Raw genomic sequence first — 26,816 nt, 5'->3', positions numbered from 1 at the left:
GCGCCCAGCCTGGGCCTCAACGCCGACGGCTCCAACAGACAGACGGGGACGGCCGCACCACAGGCTCACGACAGGCACGGACAAGACCAGGACGCCGGCTTGCGGGGAGACGCCCACCCTGTGCGAACGTGGCCGGCTCTCCTCGCTTCATCTTGAGAGGAGAGAAGGAATTCCCTTCTCCTTTTCTAAGGCAAGCTGCTGGTATTATTGTTCTATTTTAAAATCTGGTGGTAACGTAAGAACTCACAGGGACATGTTTGTTCATTTTCCCATTACAGACTCAGTAAAAATGATGGAACCTGTTGCCAAAACAAATTTCCATTTGTCCATCCTTTTGTCAACCCAGTCCCTACGTGTGCACGGAGCCCCCAAGCGCACAGGGGGCAGAGGCGGGAGGGCGCGGCGGAAGCACGGAAGCTAGCATCACAGCTCAACTACGGGTCGCGGGCCAGCAGTCGGGCCCGGGCAGCTCAGAGCCACTCAGTGTCTACACTGCCTTGATGATGATTCGTTCTTTAATACTGGAAATGGGAAGCCCTGCTCAGGAAAAGAGACAACCACAGAATGGCTTCAGGACCAAAGGCCCGGGGCAGTCCTCTGGCCACTGACCCATGAGGCCCAAGGGCCCCGGCACCAGCCCCAGGGTCTGAAGGGCACACTCGGTGCTCCGGAGCAGCCGGCCGTGGGTGCTGGTTGCACTCCCAGCGGAGTCACAGCTTGTCATCGGTCATTTCTAGAAACTGTGCGTAGACGTCCCGGATGCACTCCCCCTTGGGGTTGAAGAGGAATTTGTAGTAGCTGCCGTCTGCACAAATCGCTGAGACAGAAGGAGACCGTTTTACTCAGGCGGCTTCTGCCCTCAACATTAACAACAAGCAGACCTCCCTGAGCTCAACTCTAAATGGCCTTGCTCTGGGCAGCAACACAGAGTGAATGTGGCAAACAAGGGACCCCCCCACTCCTGACTGAGCACACGTGTGGCCAGGAACCCCGGCTGCTCTGAGGTGGTGCCTGCCTTCGATGCAGGTATGGAGGGATCTGGTCATCAGTTCAAACACCACATGACCTGCCCCCCCCACAACTTCCTAGGAAACCCCAGAGGGCGGGAAGGGGGCTGCTGTCACCCCACATGGCTGCGCCCCCAGGAGAGTGAGCACGGGGCGGCCAGCACAAGGACCACTTACCGATGACAGCATTTGGCTCTGTTCCAAAGGCACAGATGCACGGAGAGCCTGAGGGAACCTGAAACTTGGAAAAACTCCACTTGGAACTGAAGTACTTTGGAAGGAAACTGGCTGAGGCCAGACTAGGAGGGCAAGGGGGGGGGGGGAGAGAAAAGGCAGTTATGTCTCCGTAAGAAAAGTGAAAAAAAATGGCTCTCTCATATGGCCTGAGCCCAGATACTTTAAATTCTATTTTTCCTTTTAATTTTACTTCTCACATGAAAAAAAAGCAAAGTGCTTACAAATGACTTTATGGCAATCCCAGGAAGCACCGTACCAGAAGGGGCACAGGTTTCTACTGTGACTAAACTAATGTGCTAAGCATGGCAAACGTGAGGACAGGCACCAGGGTTTAGGGGCGAGTCCTAAATCCCAGGGAAGGTGACTGAACCCTAATCGGACTCTGGGAAAGGAGGTAAAAATGACGCCTATTTCCACATCAGATACTGCGGACCCCAAACAATGTGCAGCTGAGGGACCCAAACCCTGTGGCTGAAACCCTGTGTCTAACCACTGACTCCCCAAAAACTTAACTCAGGGCCTACTGTTGACCAATAAGAAGTGGTCGGTTCACACTTTCTATACGTTCCGTGTACCACACGTCCCGTATTCTTACAAGAAAGCTAGAGAAAAAATCCCAAGGAAGAGAAAAATCTGTTCGTGGCACCATGCTGTACCACGTGTCACAGCCTGTGGACGTCACACCTGCGCCGTGCAAGGGTCTGCCGCGCCCTGTCATGCAAACGAGCAACTGCGCTTCCCACCCCATGTGCCTGAGGGAGGGGCTTGTCCTCTGAGCCGTGGGAACCTACCTGGACTGTTTATTCCTTTTCGGATCTTCGGCAGCGAAGATGTGCACCGTGCCGTGGTCACTGGACACGCAGATGAGGGACGCGTCCGGGTTGAAGTTAATGCTGCAGAGGAATCAGAGGCCGCTCTGGTCTCATGTGGACGCAGAGAAACCCCCCACCGCAGTGCCGCGCTGCCACAGGAGCCGGCGCCTTGAGCCTTGGTCTTCTTGAATTCCACAGAGCAACCGTAAGCACCACCTCCCTCCATCCAGCAGCCCGCAGCGCTCTCCACGGAACCAGAGGGTCCACACTGGGGAGCGGGCCTCCTGTGGCCACCCCTCCATACCACTCAGGTGACAGCCCTGGCCCCTGGAGGTGCAGGCTGCCCTCTGGAGGGGGCATCACTGGGGCTGGGCAGGCCCCCACCCTGGCTGGAGAGGCCCTACGAGCAGACACAGAGGAGAGCCCCCACAGGGCTCCACGGGCACAGGCACTAAGTGCAAGTTCATGCCGTGTTTATCGTACAGACCCAAATGCCGCCCAGCACTCGCCAAGGCCACAGACGCAAAGCATGAAAGCCCACCCCAGCAAGGGGTCCCCCACGGCAGGGCCGCAGACCCCGAGTGATTACAGAGGAGCTAACAAGGTCTCCAGTGTGTGTCTTAGAATACCACGGAAAAATCAGCTGGAGGAGCAGTGGTGAAGAAATAAAGCTGGCGAGTACTGACGAACACGGAGGCAGGGTCCATGACAGTTAATTACATTCTCTTTAACTTCCGTCCATATTCCCATAACGATTTAAACCTCTTCCTAATAGAACAAGCTGACTCCAATTCCCTAAGAGCAGGCGGGGGCCCTGATTTTCCCTCAGTCCAACAGGCGGCATTTCAGTGCCGTCAACCCAAAGCCACGGCCTCTCAAGGCAGACGGGGCGGGGGGGGGGGGTACTTTCTTACCAATAAATATTGGCTGCTTGAGATCCTCTCCGTAGCTCCTGGATTAAATGCCCTGATGAAGTATCAAATATTCTTATAAGGGTCCCCTTTGAAAAACAGTGAAGTGTTTTATTATCATTCACAACCTTTTAGTTTTTTGAAATGAATATTATACTCACAAACCCATCAGCCCATACAACCCCTTCCCAACTCACCCTCCTCATCTAAAACTCCCTTCTCCCTCCGCCGTACCCGAGAATAAGTTGGTGGCCCTTCAGCCCCACGGCCCTGGCTAGGAGCCCAGAGCCCTGGGGCCAGCCCTCCACTAAGCCCTGCCTCCCCTGCCCCAGCAGACGCTCTTCCACAGCCGGGGCAGGCATGCTCCTGGAGGGCTAGGGTTCTCGGTCTAGAGAAATGACACCTTCGTGGTAATTCCCGTGGCCAGGTAGAAAAAGGAAGTGATTCTGCTTCCCAAAATACGAGTCTCCCTCAAGTAAAGTGACTTTCCAATGGTCCATGTCAACTACGACTTGATTCCAAGAGGGTGGCCAAGAACCCGTAAGGAGTCAGAAGCCACAGGGAAGGGCCGGCTTCCCACAGGGCCACACTCTAGGTCGTTGGGAGGACGGGGCTGCTGGGGCAGGGGCGCAGCTTGAAGGGGAGGGACGCGCACTTACTTTCTCAGACGCGGTTGCGATTCTCGTTCCCTGCAGGTTGAGGGCAATGCAGCTCAGGACGCCCTCGTGGGCTGGAATGTCCACCGGCGGCTTCTCCGTACTGGCCAGGTCCACGAGTTGCACGTGGCCCGTGTGCGTGCCCGGGAAGGCCAGGAGGGAGTTGTTACTGTTGGGGCACAGGACGCAGAGGCCTGGTCGGAGATGGAGAGAGCCCATCAAGCATTCACGACGGCCTACGAGCCTCTGCCTTACCCCAACAAAACCCATTCTGTCTTCTAGCTCACAAGGAAAAGAAAAATATATAAGACTGACTTACGTGTTTTCATTTTTTTAAAAACTATTTTATTTATCTTAGTGAGAGAGAGAGCGTGCACAGGGTGGGCAGGCAGAGGGGCAGGGTAGAGGGAAAGTGAGATTCTCAAGCAGACTCCCTGCTGAGCCCAGAGCTCGAGGTGGGCTCGAGCCCATGACCCTGAGATCATTACCTGAGCTGAAACCAACAGTCAGATGCTTAACTGAGCCACCCAGGCACCCCCAGGGGTTTTCAATTTATATCAGAATCACAAAATCTTTTCTTTAGGTATTTAGGGCCAAACAAAGCAAACCCTGCAAGACTGCCTCATAACCGGACCATCTGCTGAACTTGTTCTTAAATAAACTTTGTCAAATATCCATCTTCCGTGGTACTAGCCACTGAGAACACAAAATTGTGAAGTTAAAAGCTCCATTAACACTTGCATAAAATCCCAAAATACTTAGGAATAAGTTAAACAGTGCTGTATAAGACACTGTAACACCAAATTTCTGATGGACGGAGAGCTGATCGGATCTGACCTACTGTGCTCACGGCTAGAACCGACTCTGCCCGCAGGTCACTGTGGTCATAGTCAAGCTGTCTGCAGGCTTTCTGAACCAGCCGACCGACACTAGACCTTATAAGGAAAGGCAAGGTCCTAGAATAGCCAAAAATTTTTTTGTAAGATAAGAACAATATCGGAGAACTTATACTACTGAGTTTTAAGATTTTAAGAATTATTTCAAAGCTCTAGATACCAATTATAATATTGACGTAAGGGCATATCACTGGAATAGAACAGAATCCAGAAAAATCTTACACTTACTTGATTTAAAAAAAAAAAAAAAAGGCACCAAGATAATTCAAGGCAGAAAAAAATAGTCTTCTTAACAAATGGTACTAGAAACTGGATATTCATAAAGAAAAATACAAATCTGGGCCTTTGTCTCACACCATATGCAAAAAAATAGATTAAAGACCTAACTTAAGATCTAAAACTTCTAGAAGAACACATAAAAGAAAATCTTTATTTTGCAAAAAAAACACAAACTGAAAATATCTGCAAAAGTGACAAAGAACCTTATCTAGAATATACAAAGAATTCTTACAACTCAGTGAGAAGATAAACAAGGTTAAAACAGGAAAAGATGTGAAGACACCCTCATAAAAGATGTCTGAATGGCAAAAAGCACAAGACAAAGGGCTTAACACTGCCAGTCCTCAGAGAAATGCAAACGAAACCCCAGAGACGTACTATTCCCTCGGTCACAGCAACGCCCCCACGTTCAAAAGAGGGACAGTACCAAGTGCTGGGGCACGGGCTGCTGCCGTCAGCTCTCCTGGGTCACTGTTAAGTTCAGATCACTGGATCTCCTGGTGGGGGTGCAAGAGGACCCCGCCTCTCTAGACAACAGTTGTATTTTATTAACGTGGACACGGCGTCACAACACCATCTCCGGTATTCACCCGAGAGAAAGAAGACAATTCCTCGAGGCAAGGACGTGTCTGCGAACATTCACACCGACTTCTGTTCGCCACGGTCGAACGCTGGAGGGGATAAACGACCCGGCAGACCCACACTGTGCAATGTCACGTGGCGGCAAAGACGAGAGGAAGAACACACACACCACACCTGGAAGAACTTGAGGTCTAGGCAGCGAAAAGAAAGACCCGAACACAACCGAGAAGGCAAAACCTGAAGGCCAGGTAGGGAAGGGGGCCACCGGGAACTCTTGTCCGCTGCGGTGGCAATTACACAGCTGCTCAAAGTGACTAAATATTATCCAACAATATAGTCAACACGAGTGAGTCGTATGGATATTCTAGCTCAATAAAGCCAGAAGAAAAACACTAAAAATGTTAAAAAGAAATTAAGGTGCAACAATGAGGAACAAAGTCACATGCAATCCTTGCTCCGGAAGAAAAAGGGAAGGAAACCCCTCAGAACTCAGTGAAAACACACAATTCCAAGGTCGCCCAAGGAGCTCCTGACCTCTTGACAATGACTGGCTGACAATGATGGGGGTGGGGGGAGACTCCCCTCACTCTGCCCCCTGACAATGGTGGGAGAGGTGGTCTCAGCCTGGCAGGTCCGGTGCTGGTGTGAGAACATGGCCTGGAGAGCTCACCCGGAAGGCGGTGGTGGGCACCAAGGGAAAAAGGCACAGGAGGAAGAAAGAGAAGCCTGTCTCTGTCAGAGGGCCCCCAGCGAGTCTCAGGACTCGTCCCACCATGGCAGTGCCACTCAGAGAGACCTGCCGCAGGAGAGGGCACCCGGCACAGGTCCCCACTGGACAGAACATGAAAGAGCCAACTTCCATCATTACTCCTCTGCATTTCTTACCTTTAGGGTTATAGCAGGTTTCAAAGACATGCAACTGATGGGGGTTGTGTGTGAATGTAAACACCTTAATCATTGAGTCCAAAACAACCACAATTCTGGAAAGAAAAAAAAAATCAGAATTTCTATTCCCAAAAGCGAAACTCAAGCATTTTGTGATTTTTGTTCTTATCATTTGAAACTTAGAAATGGTCCAAAGAGCACAGACAGAAGGATCACTCTTGAATCAGAGCCCTGAGCAGGCAAGGTCTCTGGAGGTTGGCCACTTACGAGCCCCCGGGGGAGTGGCCGGCACTGACGGACAAACGCCCCTCCCCTGAGCACCTGGGTACAGGCGACTAATGGACCTTCCTGAGGGTTAGGGACATTTTCATCAAATATTTCATCTAGAGAAGAACCAAGTAGAGTACGTAGAGCAGAAAGTATTTTTTTATACGCTTTTAGATAAATCCGGATAATTTAGAAATGCTAGAAACTGGAAGTCCTTGGATTCGGCTCCAGGATTTGCGTTATTAGGGGGAACCATCAACATCACTGGAAGTCACAAACCTAAGAATGCAAATATGATAGTCCCCTACTCCCATTCACCTTGTTCAACATCTCTGCCCCTCCCACATCGGAGTATAAGATGTAAATAACACCAAATTAAAATCCAAATTAATGAAACTCTAGCTTGCTGAACTTAACAGTAAAAACTTCTATGTTCTCTTAAACACCATAATGGCAACGGCTAAGAGGAGCCTGTTACTTCCAACAGGTGACAGCAATGCCACCGTCTCGTTCATAAGGAGGCTCTGGATCTTCCTTTATCTTCCAACTGGTAACATTTATTGAGGCAGCACGTGGCAAAGCTGGACTGGGAGCAGGAAGGCTCAAGCCTCGTGTCCTCAGTGGGAACCTGCTGGACAGGGACCATCCTCTGAGGGACTGAGGACCACCAGGGGCTGCGTCCAGCCACCGACAAGCCGCTTCTAAGCGATCCGGGGAAGCCCGTAAAACGCACACCTTCTCTGCAGCAACACAGAGAATGCCACGACCTTTGGGTCGTAAACTACAATCACCACATTTGAAGACGTGATTTTCCCAAACACATTTCTTCCTTCAATATGAAAATATTTCAGCTGTCTTCAGAGAAAGCAACTATTCCACTTTGAAAACTAAGACAGCAAACCTACCGATCTCGCCGCAGCTTCACTGCTTTGACTTCTGTAGAAAATTCTATTTCAATAACAGTCTTCTTTTTCAGGTCATCCCAGATCATCACTGCAATTTCAGAGAGAACTTATGGGCACACCAGTACACAGGCAGCGGGGCCTCGCAGAAGCGTCCTAACCTCACGGGTCTCTGACCAGCGGGAGGTGCTGCTCTCCCACTGCCCAGTCTCAGACCCGAGGGACCTGGGCAGCCCACCACTGGCCAGGCTGTCTCTGAGAGTGGAGCACTCCCCCACTCCCCCCCGCCTGCCTCTTCCCTTCCAGCACCCCGGCCCAGTCTCCCCACCGCCCCACACGCACTCCTCCTTTCTGCCAACCTCGCCTAGATTTCAGGCGAACTTCTCCCCACCCCTCTTTCCTCGGTTCCACCTGCCTGAGCCAAAAGCAGGCCTGACCACAGCTCCTCCTGGAGTTCTAGAGACACACCTGGATCAGGTAGAAAAAGAGAAGCTTCCGTGTTAATGGGTGAAAGCCCAGGGCTGGGGACTTCTCTCAGCCCCAGCCTGACCATTCCTGCTCGTCCGCCCCACAAGCTGCGCGCCGCCGGCATTACGAAGCAGCGGTCACCACACCCCAAGGGCTGAGAAAATTTACAGACAGCCTGAGGACGAGGACGGCCGCACTGAGCTGGGGGACAGGTGTGGGGACTGCTCTATCTTCTGCACCTTTCTCTTACAAAGCTGTCTAGGGGGCGGTGAGGTCAGGGAACGTAAGCTTCCTCAGCAGGCCGTGGGCCAGGGGCCCCAGGGTAGAAGGTGATCAGTGTCTCCCCCAAAGGTCCTGACACCATGACCACCACGAGTCCTGGAGGTGGGGTTCTGGGGTAAGTTTTGCCAGAATGGACTCAGTGACCTCCATTTCATATCAAGAGATAACAACACCTACGAGAACTAACAAACTTCTATGGAATTATTTACTATTGAAGAGATTAAAATTTATAACCATCCAAAAACGGAGCAGACTTTTGTTGTCACCCCTTTAAAATGCCATCTTTGATAAATCTCTTCAATCCCAAAGCGGGCTCCCCTCGAAGTGCCCGGGAGCGCCAGCAGGTCAGTACGTGGGGCGGGTCCTCAGTCCACGGTCCCCTCACTGAGACAGTAACCTGCCCACAGAGGACGCGGGTACACTCGACCCTGCAGAGAAGCTCGAAAGTAAGCTTCTGCAACCCAACACCACAACGTCTGCCATTCAGAACAGACGTAAACCGGCCCTGTCCAGAGAGAATCCCACAGAGGAGCCACGTCAACGGTGTCACAAATCCACGTAAACTCGATTTTCAGAAATTTCTGTAAACAGCATGACAGAGCTCCAGAACCAGCGGCTCAAATTCTCACTCACAAAAGGAAGTGACCAGACACAATGCCAGGGGCAGTGAGAAAAAGCCACAGACCCAGGTGACCTTCAGCTCCCTGTGGTCTCCATGGGCTGCAAGCCGCCATCCTGGTGTGCTGGAAATTCTCCATACACACCCAGGATTTGGCACGTCTGCCTTTTAATACAGTTCCTGAGAGCAAAAGGTAGATTCGGTAATTCTGGAATTCTCCTCCTTCCGTCCTCTAAGCTCCTAAGTAAGAGGAGGCCTTGGAGCTCTGCCTCAACAGCTCTGTGGGCTCGGCCGGAACCTGCCTGTCACGCGGGGACGACCAGTCTCCTCTGGTCTCATTCTACTGTCCTCCACAAACCGAAGACACGACTTCTTCACATCTCAACACCGTGTCTTAATTTTTAACTATTAAAATAGAGTAGATTCAGGTAATGATTTTGATGTTACTGAAAAACTACGGTGCCACCAGAAGGGCCGGACTCCCGACTCTCTTTCCTCCTCAGTGATCACTAACACGCGTCATGGCAAAGACAGACCCCAGTGGCAGGACTGGTGCCCGCCCCCAAGCAGCCGGGGAAAGGAATTCTAAGTAGGCTCCACACTCAGCATAGAGCCCAGCGTGGGGCTCAAACCCACAACTCTGAGATCAAGCACCAGATGTCTAACCAGCGGAGCCTCCTGCATCCCCATCCCTGCACTCTGAGCACGGTGGCCTCTATGTCACTTCTGGACGGCCTCTTTCTGAACTCCCAAGCCACAGGCTCTGCTGGCAATGTGCCAGACAGCAACCCAGGCTTTCTGCCCTTTAGCCCTGGTCGTGACAAGCTGGAGGGGTCCATGCACACCACCACAGGCAGTTCCACTCCCCAAGCCCACTCACGCTGTCCTCCAGGCTCCTCCTCCTGGCTGCAAGCCAGGGTCCCAGGGCCTACCAAGAGTCATCCAGGACTCTACACCTTTCCATGCTCACCTGACTCCCCCCCAGACCTCCAGCTCATCCTTCCACCCAAAGGCACCTCCTGGAACCTTCCCTTCCTGCCCAATCTAGAAAGAGAGCTATCCACCCCTTCCCTCCATCCCCACTCAGGAACCGATCACCAGCGGGTTCCAACCTCACAGCCCTCCAGGCTGCGGGCTCACCAGCATGTGACTCGGACAGTCCCACTTACTTCTCTCTCCCTATCCCTCCCTGTGAATAAGGGCTCCCACTCTGCCATTTCCAGTCTCACACACTGCCTCCAAACTAGAACATTCCTAAGCCAGAACAGGACTGTTCTCCTGACCACACCCTCGGCCAGTATGCAAGACCCCCTGGGTCTGTCCTCACCCACCTCCGCCATCCACCTGCCCCTCTCCTGGTGTCACACCCTGCTTTCTTTCCCCCCAGCAGACGCCTGGCTTTACAGTATGAAGTACAGGCCGTGGTTAGTAAAGTTTCTGTTTCTCCCTTACTTTAAAGGCCAGACCTTTTACACCACAATCTCTCTGAACACCCAGAGACTTACACACACACCAAGAACAATACTTTCTAACCCTAGAGCTGACGCAGTTTCTGTTCTACGTGACAGCAAAACTGATGTTTCTGTGAGTCCATGGCTCTCGGTCGGAAAAATGCCCTTCCTAACCCTCGCTTTAAAATGAACACATAACGTTTATGATACCAACCCACAGGTGGGTACCCAGAACAAAACGGGGTCCAGAGGCATGGCATGGCCCCCGTTTAGCCAACATTAATTGAAAAGCACATGCTTTATGTCGATGGGAACAGGTAACCCTCGCTGCACACTTTTCTCCTGTGAACACCAGAGACAAGACTTTCTCTCTGGGTGCCTCTTGTTGGTGATGGGTCCTTCATACCCCACAGGGCCACCAGGGAAGAGCAAACAGAGCCGCAGACAGCAAGATGCTCTAGAAAGTCCCACATGTCACAGCACGGGCGGCAGGACCGTTAAACCCACCGTCACTTTACCTTTGTTAGGGGGGTACTTCGGCTTTTTCCCACCACCGACTAAAGCTAAATAATTACAGCGAAATAACATCTCCACGTGGCCAACTCCGCCTTCCAGAAATTCTGAAATGAAATTGAAAAAAATTAGTATGTATATTTTGCCAATTAAATATAGAAAAAAGGGGAAACGTAACACCCGGCATCTGACTTTAGTCCGCAATCTGTATGTGCCCGCCAACAGAATGAGACTGCCGGCTGGCTAGGAGAGCGCTCTGGACTTCCCTCAGCAGCCCATCCTCAGGAGCTGTGTTTTCGGGTATAAATGCTGAACACCCAGCACCCTACAAAGCCAGCATACCGAATGTATGAAATACCTAAAGTCATATTTTAAGGGGTAGCCAAAATCTCTAAGCTCTAAGCAAGCGTGCTAACTGTGGTGGCTCACTCATTAAGCGTCTGCCTTCGCCTCAGGTCATGATCTCAGGGTCCTGGGATCAAGCCCCACGTAAGGCTCTTTGTTAGGCGGGAAGCCTGCTTCTCCCTCTCCCACTCCCCCTGCTTGTGTTCCCTCTCTCGCTGTCTATCAAATAAATTTTTTAAAAAATCCTTAAACACCTCTTCCACTGGCTTGAAATGCTCAAAGATGCTGGTGAATTAACTTAAGAGGAAAACTTCAGCAGACTTCCGGATGTCCTCCATGACAAAAGGAAGACAAACAATGCTCACTGGGGAAGGCAATGGGAACCTGGGGAGAAGTTTGGGGCTCAGAGAAGCAAACCCCACTCTGAATGGTTTCTGGTGCAGAGCAGGACCAGTGCGCACCCTGTTCTCCCTGGCTCTGCACCCTGGTCAGCGGTGACCGGAGCTCGTCGTCCAGGAAGGGCACAGCAAAGGGCAAGTAAGGAAGCAAAACCTCTGAAAGTTAGAAGTTAACAGAAGATCAGTCACGGCCCTTCAAGATGGTTCCAAAGTTCACCAGCTGGCTCCGTGAGCAACGCAAAATTCAAGGCCTCATAGAAACACCAGAAAAGACTGACTATCCCCTTGACCTGGGAGCAACACAGGACTGAACCGCACGGATCCACTTTTATGCAGACTTTTTTCAGTAAATACAGTCTGATACTGTAAATGTATTTTCTCTTAAAGATTTTCTCAACAGCATTTTATTTTCTTGAGCTTACTTTATCGTATGAAGACAGTATATGATACACATCACATACAAGACATGTGTTAACTCGTATCAATAAAGCTTCCAGGCAACCGCACGCTATTAGCAGTCAAGTTGTTGCGGAGTCAAAAGTCATACATGGGGGCACCTGGGTGCCTCAGTGGGTGAAGCGTCTGCCTTTGGCTCGGGTCATGATCCTGGGGTCCTGCGATGGAGCCCCAGGTCAGGCTCCCTGCTCCACAGGAAGCCTGCTTCTCCCTCTCCTTCTCTCTCTGCCCTACCCCTGCTTGTGGTCTCTCTCTCAAGGAAAGAAAAAGAAAAAGCCACACGTGGATTTTCAGCCGCAGGGTGGGAGGAGTGGGTTACTGTGATCGCTCCCAATTCCTGGTTGTTCAGGGTCAAGAGCAATGTTGTTTATGTAAACATCTGGGCGTCTTTCTTCCAGTGTTTTCTTTCAGATAAAACCCTTTAGGTATAATTAATGAATCAAACAGTACTTGTCTGTATAAAATGAACACATTTTACCAAATTACCCGACAAAAAGATTCTACCAACTTCAACTGTACCACTGAGGTCCTGAAACGGCCACAGAACAGTCTGCTTCTCCACAGCCAAGCCAAAGCTACAAGCTACCATGTAACACCCCCACCCCCACGACAATCCACTCACTCCCTCCACCTCACAGGCTTCCCGCTTCCCGCTTCTCTCCAGTCCCTTCATCCCGGACACGCTGGGGTGAGCACAGGAGCATGCGGCCCATTAGACAGAATGAGGACTAAGGCCCCCAACACACCGTCACATCAAGCAGGTTGCTGGACTGGGTAATGTCAGGCATTGTGCATGACAGGTCACCTCTTATTTCCAGAAGCCCGTCTTACGCAGGACTGTATCCCTAGCCCCAGCGCAGCACCGGACACTGGAGGCTCCCAGCCACCGCCCCGTGGGCTCGGGAACAGGCTGTCTTCGCCAGCGTCCCACCTCAGTCATGTGCTGCTCCTTCTCGGTCTCTGCGTCCCCTCTACTTCCCCACATTTGGCTGCCAGCGTCCCATGTGTGAGCACTGGTTATGTGGAGGGAAACATGGGTGACACGAAGACAGGAAAATGCCTCTGAACCCCTCTGCCCACCTTGCGGCTGTGCCAGCTCACTGAGCACGAGCTATACGAGTTCCAATCACCTCTGCACCACGGAGAGCTGTATTTTTAAATGAAAGGTGAAATTTTTTAAAAAAGCGAAATTAACTTCTTATGAGTATCTCTTGGGTTTCTATAATCACTGGGTATCCTACTTTATCCAAATGTATCGTTCCTGAACCTTCTTCCTAGCATATGCACAGATGTGAATCCGAGTCCTACACTGGGACCCCACAGCATCACCGTGAACTCCAGACAGGCCGCCATTCCAAACAGTCTTGCCCGGGGCCCCACGGCTTTCCTGGAGCAGAGGAGAGCTGCAAACCCACCTGAGGTGTAACTAAGATGCAGGACCCGCAGGCTGGGAGGGAGTTGGGAGAAAGCTGCCTCCAACAGCTCCCAGCCCCTGCCGGCGGTGGGTGCACCTGCGAGAGGCAGCTCACGTCCAGTCCCACCTACTCAGTGCCACAGCCACACGGGACATAACAGGGCCGACAGCCCGGATCTGGGGGTGACCATGGAAGAAGTGCAGGCACACTTCCTTCCTCCTCCTTTAGGAAAGCAAACCGCAAGATAAAACAGGAACCAGATCCAGTCTGTTTTCTGGCACATTTTAAGTTGCCAGAAAGGTAACAGCAGACCAACCTACAAGTGCGCAGGAGCGGACTGCTTAAAATACACCGTCAAGAAGCACACCGCTGCCCCGCCATGACCCTTTTCAAACTCACTCCAAGCTAAGCTTAGGGACAGACTTCCCCAGACACCGTTCAGCTGAGCAGCAAGAGGAAACAGTACTTGCCCTCAGCGCGAGAACGACAAACCCTTCTGGAACTTAGACTTTTAAATGCTTCTTCTCTAACATGTATTTTTTTAGTTTATTTATTTATGAGAGAGAGAGAGAAAGTGCACGCACAAGCAAGGAGGGAGTCGGACCGGGAGAGGGGGAAGCAGACTCCCCGCCGAGCAGGGAACCCAATGCAGGACTCAATCCCAGGACCCCAGGATCATGACCTGAGCTGAAGGCAGACACTCAACGGACTGAGCCACCCAGGCGCCCTAACATATTTTTAGAAGAAATCCTCAATTTGTTATAAACATTTCATTAATTAGGAAATAGCTGTCAATATATTGCTAATGATTCAACTTCAAAGTAACTCCTAAATTTCCGGGTCAATTTAAATAAAAGTATTTGTAAGTCAAACTGTTTCAAAGTATTTTGTCACTATTTATCCATATAAAGCAGAGTTGTCTTAATTCACTAAGCAACCAAAAAAATAAATAAAAGTCAGCCTGCTATAAAAGTCAGACTCCTATCACAGCCCACAGTGCTCACTGGCCCACTGAGAGCACACGGCTGCTGGGCTGACAGGTTAGGAAGGCACAAGCTAACGCAGCACTCAGTGCTCGGGCCCAGCTCTAATCTAGGTGTTTTCTCCATTCTAATTCACTGATCTTCATAATAATCTTAGGAGGTAGACAGTTATCACCTTTCTTTTACACGAAGAAAGTGAGGCCAAGAGAAGGGGAGGCACGTGCCCAAGGTCACAGAGCAGCCCGGCAAGGGGGCAGAGTCAGATCCCTCCCAAACAGTGTGGCCGAGAACCTGAGCCCTTAACTACCAGCTACTCTGTGTGCCTCTAATAAACCCACGTCACACACCTCGATTTGCAAAGTCAAACCCTACACGTAAAGCACCAGTTACTGCTCTCAACCCCAGGGCTGCGGCACAAACAGTGCATCTGACAAAGGGGTTCCGCAGTCAAAAAGACTAATGAAAGCCCCTGACGCTGGGTCACTAGTTGTTGCAATGCAAGGGGGCTGCTGGGTGGAGTACTGAGACGTACAGACAAGAAATAGTCCCAGCATCAGAAAACAGAACTTGTGCACTGAATAAAGACCAAAAGCACAACTGCAGCAAGGCAAAGGGCGTCCCCATTTTCTACGACTCATCTGAGACTGGTTTGTCTGTCAGCAGTGCTTTATTCTCCCAGCAAGCAGAGAGAGCAGGAAACACCAAAGTGTCAGAAAAATACCTTGGAGTAGAAGTAAATTGAAAAAATTCTACCTGTAACATTTACCAATTTTTCCGGTCAAATGGCAAAAGGATCACCATTATTTTAGTATTACCAGGAGAAGTCCTGATTCCACTTGAGAAGCTTCTGAAAACTTGTACTCCCCCGGAAACGTAACTTAAAACACTGAGATACGTAAACAGAAGCAACTACGACTTACTGCTACAGACAGTATTTTCTAAGTGGTCATTTATCAAGAGTCAAGAGTCCCACATACTGACGGACACCCACCACTTGAGTCCTCTACAGCTTCACATTCAGCAGGGAGAGAACGGGTCGCACCAACTACCCCGAGCTCTCCCGAGGGAGCCAGCGAGAACGGAGAACACGGCCAAGACATAGGACACTCCAAAGTCCACATCCCCTGGAGAAAGCAGGGCCACATCCACAGGTGGATCCACAGGTGGATCACCCCTGCACCCCATCTAGGCCAGCACAGGGCCATGAACCTATTTACTTCTTTTTTTTTTTTTTTTTTTAAAGTTTTTTTTATTTTTTTATCTGACAGAGATCACAAGTAGGCGGAGGGGCGGGCGGGGCGGTGGGGGGGGGCGGAGCAGGCTCCCTGCCAAGCAGAGAGCCCGATGTGGGGCTCGATCCCAGGACTCTGGGATCATGACCCAAGCCGAAGGCAGAGGCTTTAACCCACTGAGCCACCCAGGCGTCCCTGAACCTATTTACTTCTTGAAACCAGACCTGTCTCCACCAGCTGCGGGATAAAATGCAGATTCTCTGAAGTCTGGAAAAAGGGAGGAACTACGAAATGTCAACTACTCTTACCTTGTTTCTCTTTTTCTTTTAGCGGATCAGTGTTATAGACTCGGAATCCGTTTTCCATCCCACATGCAAAGCATCCTAAAGTGTGAGAGAGAGAAAGAGACATTAATCGCTGCAGTGGGACCTCAGCTGAGGGCGCCAGGGCCCGAAACAGCAAAAACAAGGGGTCTGGAGAAAACAGCCTTTCCTAAGAGCTCTTGCAGATGCTCCAAGCACCCGGGTGTGGCCTGCCCAGGCCCCAGCTCCCCTCTTCAGGGCTGCTACTCAATGACGTGCACAACCTGGCACGTACACAGTCACCTAATGTGAAAAAGAGCCCTTGCAGTCACTCCAGCTTCCCCCTGCAGGGCCCTTCTCTGGCCTTGCTGAAGACCAGCTCTGCCTGAACACTTAATTCCCCAAGAGGGCTTCACCAGCTACCTCCACAAGCCGTTCTGCCACCGCACATTTCCCTCAATACCTGCCTCTTGCTAACGCTCGCCACTGGCTTCCCCACTCCCAACACATGTCTCGAGTGCTGTGTGTCAGACACCCAGACCTGGAGCGGCAATGACGGAGCAAGAAAGTCCAAGACAGCTGCAAGTGACCCATCCCAGCAAGTGTGGACACAGCAGACCAGGGCAGGGGAGGAAAGGGCTGCTGCATCATGGCCTTCCAGAAAGTGGCCTGAGGCCTCCCATGACCTCCTCCCACCTGTAAACAAGCCTCACCTTGAAGCCCCAGTCACGGTCACACACCAGGTTGTTAACAGTCCAATTAACATCCACCGGAACAGCCAAAATGGCAGGAAATGCCAAGTATGAAGCCCGTCTGGAGGCATGGGGACTCTGACCCTGCTGGTGGCTGCCAAACCGGCACCCCAACCCTGGCGCACTGTCTGCGGGCTCTAGCACGACTCCTGGGCGCTCCACTCCTGGGCGCACGCGCCTTATAGAAACAACAACACAGGTTTGCAAAGGTGTGTGTCAGAATGTTCACAGCAGCCCTACCACAGCCTAACAGCCCAAAACTGGGAACCCACCCAAATGCCCCCAACGGCAGACTGAACTGAGACACAGTCACACAAAAAACTGCGATGCGTCACGGAGGACGATCTACAATACTCGGCAATACGGAAAATGTCTCACAAACGTGATGCTGGATAAAAAAGCCAGGAACCCAAGTGAAGCACAGAGACAGGCAAAACGAAACTACACCACCGGAAGGCAGGCTGGACAGGGCAGTGACTGGAAGGAGCACAGGACGGCCAGGTGTGTTCGGGCTGGAAAACTCATCAAGCTGAACACTTTTCAGGGGCACACTTTCCTGGAAGCACAGCAGCCTTCACTGAAAAGAAGGAAAGACATTACGAACACCCCAGGTTGGCAGCCCCTCTCTTAAGAAGCCTAGGCGTCCGTCTGCAGCGACGCGGATGAACTAGAGGGCACGGTGCTGAGCGAAGTCAGTCAGTCACAGAAAGACAATTATCATACGATCTCCCTGATTCGAGGAATTTGAGAGGCAGGGCGGGGGGGCCATGGGGGGAAGGGAGGGAAAAAATGAAACAAGATGGGATCGGGAGGGAGACAAACCATAAGAGACTCTTCTTCTCACAAAACAAACCGAGGGTTGCTGGGGGTGGGGGGGGGGGTGGTTGGGTGATGGACACTGGGGGGGCATGTGCTATGGCGAGTGCCATGAAGTGTGTAAGCCTGACGAGTCACAGACCTGCACCCCTGCGACAAATAATATATGTTAATAAAAATAATTAATAAAAAAAAGAAGTCTAGGCATCATCCTTGCTACGTTCACACAACTTTGTCCAACAGCTGGGTCAGCCGGCGGGGGGCAACAGGGCACTGGCCTCGCTGTGGGGTGCTCTCCTACACACAGGCACACCACGTCCCGTGCTGCTTCACGACCCTGTGCGTCGTCCAGTCGAAGGTTTGCAGCAGCCCTGCCTCCAGCACCTCTACCCGCACCACTCCTCACGGCACTTCCTCACTCGTGTCTCCATGGCACATTCTGATAATTCTAGCAAGAGTGCAGACTTTTCCATGAGTATGTTTGTTATGGTAACCTGTGATTAGTGATTACGACTCACTGAAAACTCAGATGGTAGCTAACGATTTTTAGCAATGAAGTAATTTTTAATTAAGATATGTACACGGGCACCTGGATGGCTCAGTCGGTTGGGCCTCTGCTGTCGGCTCACATCAAGATCTCAGGGTCCTGGGATCAAGTCCCGTGTCCGGCTCCCCACTCAGTGGGAAGCCTGCCCCTCCCTCTCCCTCTGCCTGCCACTCACACTGCTGGTGCTCCCTCTTGGAAATAAATAAAATCTCTTTTAAAAAAATTAAAGTACATACATTTTCACAATGACACTGCACATTTAACAACTGCAGTATAGCGTAAACATAATTTTTACATGCACTGAGAAATAAAAATATTCATTTGACTCCGTTTATTTTGACAGTCTCTCTAGCGCAGTGATCTGGAACCAAACCTGCAGCATCTCTGAGGTGTGTGTACAGATTACTCACATACAGCCCATATGCAAATACTACCACCACCTCCCACCCCCCCCACCCCCACCCCTGTCCCACAGCTACAGTGAAGTGAGCCAAGGACAAAAGTCTATGGCCTCAGGTCTTGGTCCAGGCAGAATAAGCAAGTGTATAAAGGATATATACACAAAAATGTGAGTTTCCCAAGGGAATAGAAAAATTATAGAAATGTACATCTCAACACTCAAGAGTCTCAAAAACCATCATGTGAATTATTTTTAGAAGATAAAAGTTTGAACACTTAAAATAATGACTAGGGGCACGTGGGTGGCTCAGTGGGTTAAGCCTCTGCCTTCGGCTCAGGTCGTGATCTCAGGGTCCTGGGATCGAGTCCTGCATCGGGCTCTTCACTCAACGGGGAGCCTCTCCCTGTTGAGTTACACGGCTTCTCTCTCTCTGCCTACTTGTGATCTCTGTCAAATAAATAAATAAAATCTTTAATAAATAAATAAATAAATAAATAAAATCAGTATAACTATAAAACCAAAATGTAATAAATTCAACTATCTAGCATAAATTTATAGGGAATTAACCTAAGGGTAACCAGAAGCTTAAGTATAAAGGCATATTTTTTTCCTTCAAAAACTAACTTGGTGGCTCAGTCAGTTAAATGTCTACCTTTGACTGGGGTCATGATCCTGGGGTCCTGAAATCCAGCCCTGTGTCGGGCTCCCTGCTCACTGGGGAGTCTGCTTCTCCCTCTGCACCCCACCCCCCCAAGAGTTTGTGCTCTCTGTGTCTCAAATGGAAAAATAAAACCTTAAAAGAAACAAAAACAAACAAAAAAAGACAAAACCACTAACTTTACTTTTTTTTTTTAATATTTGACAGAGAGAGATCACAAATAGGCAGAGAGGCAGGAGGGGAGGGTGCGGGGGGTGGGGGGAGCAGGCTCCCTGCTGAGCAGATAGCCTGATGTGCAGCTCAATCCCAAGACCCCGAGACCATGATCTAAGCCAAAGGCAGAGGTTAACCCACTGAGACACCCAGGCGCCCACCCCCAACTAACTTTACTTACAATTTGTTAAAATGAAACGAGCTGGGCCTACAGAAGGATATTTTTCAGACAATTGAAATGTGGTCTTTTAAGAACCACAGCTATATTTTATTTATTTCTTGAAAGAGGGAGAGGATCCCAAGCAGGCTCTGCTGGATCTCACGACCACGAGACGACCACGAGATGACCACGAGACGACCACGAGACGACCACGAGATGACCACGAGACGACCACGAGACGACCGCTCAAGCCGAAACCAAGAGTCGCATGCCCAACTGACTGAGCTACAGAGGTGCCCCACACAGCTCTATTTCAAAAACAATCTGAAGGCGCCTGGGTGGCTCAGTGGGTTAAGCCTCTGCCTTCCACTCAGGTCATGATCCCAGGGTCCTGGGATCGAGTCCCGCATCTGGCTCTCTGCTCAGCGGGGAGCCTGCTTCCTCCTCTCTCTCTCTGCCTACTTGTGATCTGTCAAATAAATAAATAAAATCTTTAAAGAAAAATCTTTGATAAAACCTTTATAAACATATACAATCTTCACTGGTTTCTTAAATAATCAGCATCATTTTGAGCCTAGAATACTATACTGAAGCTTAATTCAAAGATTCCTCACTCAGCATCAAGGCAAGTATCATAAGAATGATTCTCTTGCATTAAATGACTTCAAGACACTAAGCTATTTGCTTTTCTAGACACAGAAAGTATCACGAGTTTTTATGGTTACCTCTTCCCTCCCTTACTACCAGCTAGCCATCTCTTTCCACTGAAAACATATTAGTTTTTTAAAGATTTTGTTTATTTATTCATGGAGAGTGGGGGACAGAAGCAGACTCCCCACCAAGCATGGAGCCCAACATGGGGTTCGACCCCAGGACCATGAGCTGAGCCGAAGGCTGAAATATGCTGAAAACATATTTCTTAAGGAGTTGTTCTATCACTGTTAATTCCTTAAAGAGCTCTCAATTATTATCAAACCCATTAAAAAACCTACTGGCAGGTGCCTGGCTGGCTCAGTGGGTTAAGCCTCTGCCTTCGGCTGGGGTCATGATCTCAGAGTCTTGGGATCGAGCCCCACATCCGGTTCTCTGCTCAGCGGGGAGCCTGCTTCCCCCTCTCTCTGCCTGCTTGTGATCTCTGTCAAATAAATAAATAAACAAGCAAACAAACAAATAAATTAATTAATTTTTAAAAAAACACCTTACTGGCCCTTCTCTAGTAGTCAAACCCAAAAGTGTTCAGCTACAAAATTGCCCAATGTCCAATATCTGGCCTCAGACTCATACCTCACTCATAACATGTTCTCCCACAATCCCTGCAGTCCCGCCCAACCCAAATCACCTTCTGTGGCTCAGCACCCACACCTGTCCCAAATCTTCCCCAGGCCTAACTGCCACCTCCTCCGAGAGCCCTTCCATGACCTCAAAGACTGGAAGGAAACTTGCCCTCCTCCAACGACGTGAGCCTCCTAAGCCTAACCAGCTCGCCTCTTTCCACCCGCCACCTTGCTCTCCCCAGCTCTCCTGTGACACCACAATCAGCACCTGTGGGCAGGCTGGACAGATCCCCTCGATCCCTCCGAGCACAGCACAAAGTCAGCGCAGGCCAAACACAGCCACGCACCCCCCGTCCGTCCCTTTAAAACTTTAAAACCGTTTCCACAAGGCAGGCCCTACAGCACCACCGGGATTCTATCCAAAAACGAAACTTCCAAAGCGGCCATGTGAAAGCTCTGCAGGTCTGTCCCTGAGCCGCAGCGGCCACCCCTTCCCCCGCGGGAAGCCGGTAACCCTGCCGGGGAGAGGCCGCCCTGCGCCGCGGGCCTCCCGCCCCCTCCGCTCCCGCATCCCGGGGCCTCGGCTGGATTCCGAGACGTGAAAACAAAACGCGCTTTCCCCAGCCAAGTCCTTCGAGGTCCGGACACAAGAGGGAAAAACGCGAGGGGAGTTCAGGGACCCCTCCTCACCAGCGAGGACCCGCACCCCGCTGGCCCCCCTCCCGCCGCGTCTGCGTGCGCGGCTGGAGACAGACTCTGGGTTTCCGCCGCGGCCTCAGCTTCGCAGCCGGAGGCCCTCGGCGCGCTCGGGAGAAGCAGCGGCCCCCGAGCTAGGCCGTGGGGAGCCCCACGTCGCGCACCCGGCGAGAGCCCGCGGAGGCGGCGGACCGAGTGGGTGCGGCCGTCGCCCGCCGGGGAGCTCCGGAAAGTCGGAGGCGAGGGACACGCCCCGACCTCGGCCCACACCCCCCGCCCGAGCGGGAGCGGCGCCGGGAGGGCCGGGGCGCAAGGCCAGGACGAAACTGGGGGCGGCACGGTCAAGGGCCGCCTTGGGGGGTAGGGGACCGGGTGGGGAGGGGCCGGTTCGGGTCGGGGGGAAACGGCGGGGTCGAGCAGTGTCAAGGCAGGGGCCTGGTCGGGTCCGGAGGCTTCGGGGGAGGGGCCGGGCCGAGTCGGGTCGCGGGCGTCCGGGGAGGAGCGTAGTCGAGTTGAGGGGCGTCCGGGGGTGGGGAACAGGGCCGGGTCGGGCAGTGTCAAGGCAAGGACCCGGTCGGGGGGCGTCTATGGAGGGACTGGGCCGGGTCCGGAGGCTTCGGGGGAGGGACCGGGCCTGGTGGGGGAGGCTTCCGGGGAGAGGCCGGGTCAGGTCCGGGGGCGTCCGGGGAGGGGCCGGATCAGGGGGCGTCCAGGGAGGGGCCGGGTCAGGGGGCGTCGGGTCGGGGGGCGTCCGGGGAGGGCCGGCCCGGGCGGGGGGCTCCGGAAGAGGCCGGAGGGAGTCCCGGGCGCGCGCAGGGGCTCCCTCACCGTGGTCCTGGTTGAAACCGGCATAGAGCAGCCCGTTGCCATGGGGGTTACACGGCAGGAGGTTCATGGTGCCGACGCGAAGAGTCCGCTGCTCCTCAGCGCCGCATGCCCTCGGGGAGGCCGGACACTGAGGTCCAGTCTGTCCGGCCGAGGCCGCCGCGCCGGAAGCGAGAGGCGGACGTGCGTGCGCGCGCAGCCAAGGAGCCGCGGAGCGCCGAGCGCATCCACCTGGGCCCGGCCGCGAGCGCCCAGAAGTCACGTGCGCGGGGGCGGGGCCTGTGCGGAGGGAGGCGGGCTTGGAGTAGAGGGGAGGGGCAAGACGGCAGTGGGCGGGGCGGGGCGGAGAAGCACCAACCGGGTCAGAAGAGACTGGAGCGCAAGCCACCGGACACGGGACAGGGTGCAATTCAGAGGCAACCGCGCCCTACCCCCGCCCCTCGCGGGCGGGCAGGGCCCATCGCCCCATATATAACTAGAGCCCCCCCAGGAATCATGGAAATGAGAGAGACTTTTTCTTATTTTTAATTGATTGAAGAGATGAGTATTTAAAATAGTAACAAGGCATCGTAGGGTTTTTTAAGTAAAATGTACACAAAAACAAAAATGATTGGAAGTGAGGAAGTGGAAGTATGTAGAAGTGTAGAACCCCCCCCATACAAACCTCCACAGGACACAGGCCTCCCCCCCCCCCCCCCCCCCCCCCCCCCCCCCCCCCCCCCAGGACACAGCCCTCCCTCCTGGGACACACCCCCCCCCTCCTGGGACACAGGACACACCCCCCCCTGGACACAGAGCCCTCCCTCCTGGGACACACAGACCCCCATCCTGGGACACAGGACACACAGCCCCCCCTGGACATACAGCCCCCCTCCCAGGACACACAGCCTCCTGGGACCCACAGACCATCCCCTCAAGGGACAAAGTCTGAACTTTCGGGCCCAGAGCAGCTGGACTGTGGTCCTACTCCAACATGAGGGGCCACAGAGACCAGAGTGGTAGCCCTATGAGCCTCTACTTAGTCCTCTGGTCTCTCCCTTACAGTCCCCTGTCCTATTTTCCCCTTGCACCTGGATATCCACAGTCCAGGCAGCATCCCTTCCTGCCCCTCCTACTGTCCTCTCCTCTGCACCCTTGGCCTGCTGACTCACCCTACAAGGTGACAACCTTTCTGCCTTGGGGCCCTGAGGTCTGAATTTCCCCCACGCACCCCGTGCTGGCAGAGTCGAGTAACTCAGTTCCCGTTTGTGGGGGGAATCTCAGGCTGAGGGCCCGTGGTTTGGGACGGGGGCCAGGACTATCACAGACTCACAGACCTGGGACCCTTCGCCGCAGTCCACGGACTTGGAAAGAACCCTACTGATGGAGAGCCTTGCCCCGGCTGCACACAGGCTTCTGTGGTCACCAAAGCGGGCACTTGGGGGAATGAGAGTCTGAGCCCTTCCTTTGGTCCGGGGCCTCCTGAGGTCCTATCTCACCGCAGGTCCTTCTGTGACAGTAGCCAGCTGGGCGTGCTGGTGAGGGGGCCCCTTGCCATAGCCACTCTAACTTAACCCAAGAAGCTCAAAGCTGTGTCCCCTGGAATGGGTTGACTGGTGACCCCCAGAGACATGCCTGCCCAGAAACTGTAACCCTACTTAGAGAAGCTTTGCAGATGTAAGGGTCCCAAGATGAGATCACCCCAGATTCAGGGTGGGCCTTAAACCCGTGGCGAGTGTCATCCTTGGTGGAGATGAAAAGGGAGAAGACGGGGAGATGGCCACTTGATGGGAAGGCTGAAATTGGCGCCATGTGCTGGCAACTGCAGTCACCCCGAGGTGCTGAAAGAGGCCTGGGAGGCCCCCCCAGGGCCCCCAGATGGTGAGGACTTGGGTGTTCCTTGTTGGAACCGTTTCTGGCAGCCCTAGGAAGCCAGCACAGCCCGTTGGTAGCTAACCTGTCTTGGAGCAGATGATGGGAGAAGTGGCTCAAAATGACTGCCAGGCTCCTTGCTGACTCCCTCTCCAGGTGGAGGGGGGCACGTCCTCCCCCTTGGCACACAGACTGGAGTTTGAGCCAGGGACGGAGGGCATAGGTATTACGTGTGTTCCCTATTAAGGCCCAGCTTCCTATTTGTTTTTTTTTTTTTTTTGCAGCTTCCTATTTGTAAGAGGAAAATCACATCCAGTGTGTTAACATAGGCCACAGAGAGAAATGCTTCGCAGAATCTCAGAATGCCCTGCTTGTCCCCGTGAGCCAAGGAGGGTCTCCACTGGGGACGGGCTGCTCCGCAAGGTGTCCGTGTCTATTATGGGTTATTAAAGGTTTTCAGACAAGGGTGGAAATACTGCCAGCCCAGGACCCAGATGAGCCTCTGCTCAGAGAGCCCTGGGCCCCCATGCCAGGGTAGAGAACTTCGCCAGGCACCCGCCAGCCTGCTTCCATGAAGCCATCCCATGACCTACCACTGACTGGTCTGCCCCTGCCTGGCTAACGTGTCCGCTGATCATCCTGTGCCGAAACTCTGCTCAGCCTCATTCAATGCCTCAGTCGGCCAAGGGCCTCCAGTAGCTCAGCACAGTGAGGACAGTCCCTGAAGAGGCTGGGCCCCAGCGGAAGCAGGCCCCGAGAACGTGTGCTGGGAGTGAACCAGGTGAGCACCAGGTGTCCCCCCACCTCGACCCCCCACCCCCCCAGCCAGGCACCAGCCCTCCTGGCTGGGACCTCCTCCACCTGCCGATTCGCAGCAGGAGGACTGCCTCCCCGTCCCCTAGCACTTGCTTTAATGGGGTGATTTTCTAGCAAAGGACAGCCACTCCACCTCTGACTCCGGCAGACAGATGTTACGGAGCCTGAAATGGATGCTTTTTTCCAGATTCAGTATTTGCCTATACGGTCCGTCATCAAAGTTGTGAGTTCTCCGTCTGGAAGATAATTCTGCCAGACAGTCATTTTCATAGGGCAGTTGAGGACATAATTGTACATAACACGTTTTGAATCTAGATGCTTAAAAAGAACATTACCAACATCTGGGGCATAATGTGGCATCCCTGTTTACACTTTGGGTGGGTTTTGCCCCCGGGGAGGGCCATGCAAGGGACAGACAACGTGTAAGGGCAGTTTTTCTAGGGTTCAGTTTCCACTTGATTGTGTTTTCAGTGTATTTACCCCTAAAATATGCATGCTTTGCTTCATAACGCATTCCATAGGGACGCCTGGGTGGCTCAGCGGCTCAGGTCATGATCGCAGAGTCCTGGGATGGAGTCCTGCATCGGGGTCCCAGCTCAGCGGGGAGCGTGGTTCCCTTTCTCTGCCCCTGCCTGTCACTCTGCCTGCTTGTGCTCACTCTCTCTCTCTGACAAATAAATAAGTAAAATCTTAAAAAAATAATGCACTCCATATTTCGGTTTATTTGTTCCTCTTTTCTAGGAATGCCACTGGATTTGCTAAAGCACTATGTACTGTGAGGTATAACCTCTTGCTGAGGTGTGTCCTGGGGCCCCCATAACAAAGTGCCCCACACAGTGGACATTTATCCCCTCATGGCTCTCGGGGTTCTGGGGCCCGGGTCTGAGGTCCACATCAGATGACACCCATCCTGGGCACCCCAGCTGTCCCTGCACCCATGGTCAGTGGGTCAACCCTTTTCTCTCCATCCACTGCCGGGTGGAGAGAAGGTGCTGTGGCCCCAGCAGGACACCCTCCTGGGCTGCAGCCATGGCAGAGGCAAGGTCCCTTCAGGGTTTACCTGCTGTCCCCTAGCCCGCTCCCCTGTGGACATGGGTCCCCATCATGCTCGGGGGGCTGGTAGAGCTCAAGCCTGGCCCTAGCCCTTCAGCAGCCGGGGGCTCCAGTCTCATTTCTGCTCTCTGGCTCTGTGAATAGAGATGTTGCTTCCAATTCTCAAGCCCCTCTGATTTCTAAAAATCTTTAAAGGCTGGGGCGCCTGCGTGGCTCAGTGGGTTAAGCTGCTGCCTTCGGCTCAGGTCATGGTCTCAGGGTCCTGTGATCGAGCCCTGCATCGGGCTCTCTGCTCAGCAGGGACCCTGCTTCCTCCTCTCTCTGCCTGCCTCTCTGCCTGCTTGTGATCTCTGTCTGTCAAATAAATAAATAAAATCTTTAAAAAAAATAAATAAAAATCTTTAAAGGCTAACAGGAACTGAGGACTCAGCAATTTCTCATTTTAGTTACTTTTTAAAGATTCCTCCTTGTACCCACCAGCTGCTGCAGAGAGATGCAGAGCAGCTACAGCCAGAGAGGTGAGACCCTGTGCGTGGCCGTCTATGAGCCACTTGTGAGTAGTGATAAGGACCTTGTGGGATTGTCCGTCGGTCCGGGGTGCCTACCAGATCTGTGAGCACCCCAGGGGGTATCAAGAGCCCTGTCTGCTGTTGTCCCTGACAGGCGCACCTTACAGGGTCGCCCTTCACACTTCCTACTTCCGGCCACGGCCCTTCTTCCCAGGGAAGGAATCTGGACCAGCAGGTGCCATGTGACGGGCAATGAACCACGTGAAGTAAAGGACTACGTGAATACACAGAATCGGAAAGAGCCAGCCCACCGTCCTACCAAGAAACAAGTGTACATTTTATTGTCGG

The 26,816-nt window shown here is 52.6% G+C and overlaps 1 protein-coding gene across 1 annotated transcript; it reads right to left on the bottom strand.

Moving 5' to 3' along the window:
• On the bottom strand, window positions 1–22,437 carry WDR45B (WD repeat domain 45B). The gene is made up of 10 exons (XM_032870317.1): window positions 22,243–22,437; window positions 15,905–15,979; window positions 10,773–10,874; window positions 7,438–7,525; window positions 6,266–6,360; window positions 3,627–3,817; window positions 2,971–3,056; window positions 2,036–2,137; window positions 1,185–1,306; window positions 1–817 (listed from the first exon to the last, which is right to left on the bottom strand). The coding sequence occupies exons 1-10, from the start codon at window positions 22,307–22,309 to the stop codon at window positions 711–713; spliced, it is 1,035 nt and encodes a 344-aa protein (XP_032726208.1). The 5' UTR covers window positions 22,310–22,437; the 3' UTR covers window positions 1–710.
• Between the last annotated feature and the right edge of the window lie 4,379 nt (window positions 22,438–26,816).

This window comes from Lontra canadensis, unplaced genomic scaffold (genome assembly GCF_010015895.1).
Source record: "Lontra canadensis isolate GAN:19392208 unplaced genomic scaffold, GSC_riverotter_1.0 scaffold41, whole genome shotgun sequence".
In the NCBI taxonomy this organism is placed as follows: domain Eukaryota; kingdom Metazoa; phylum Chordata; class Mammalia; order Carnivora; family Mustelidae; genus Lontra; species Lontra canadensis.
The sequence above is the reverse complement of the archived record's forward strand: the minus strand, read 5'-3'. Positions and strand labels throughout refer to the sequence as shown.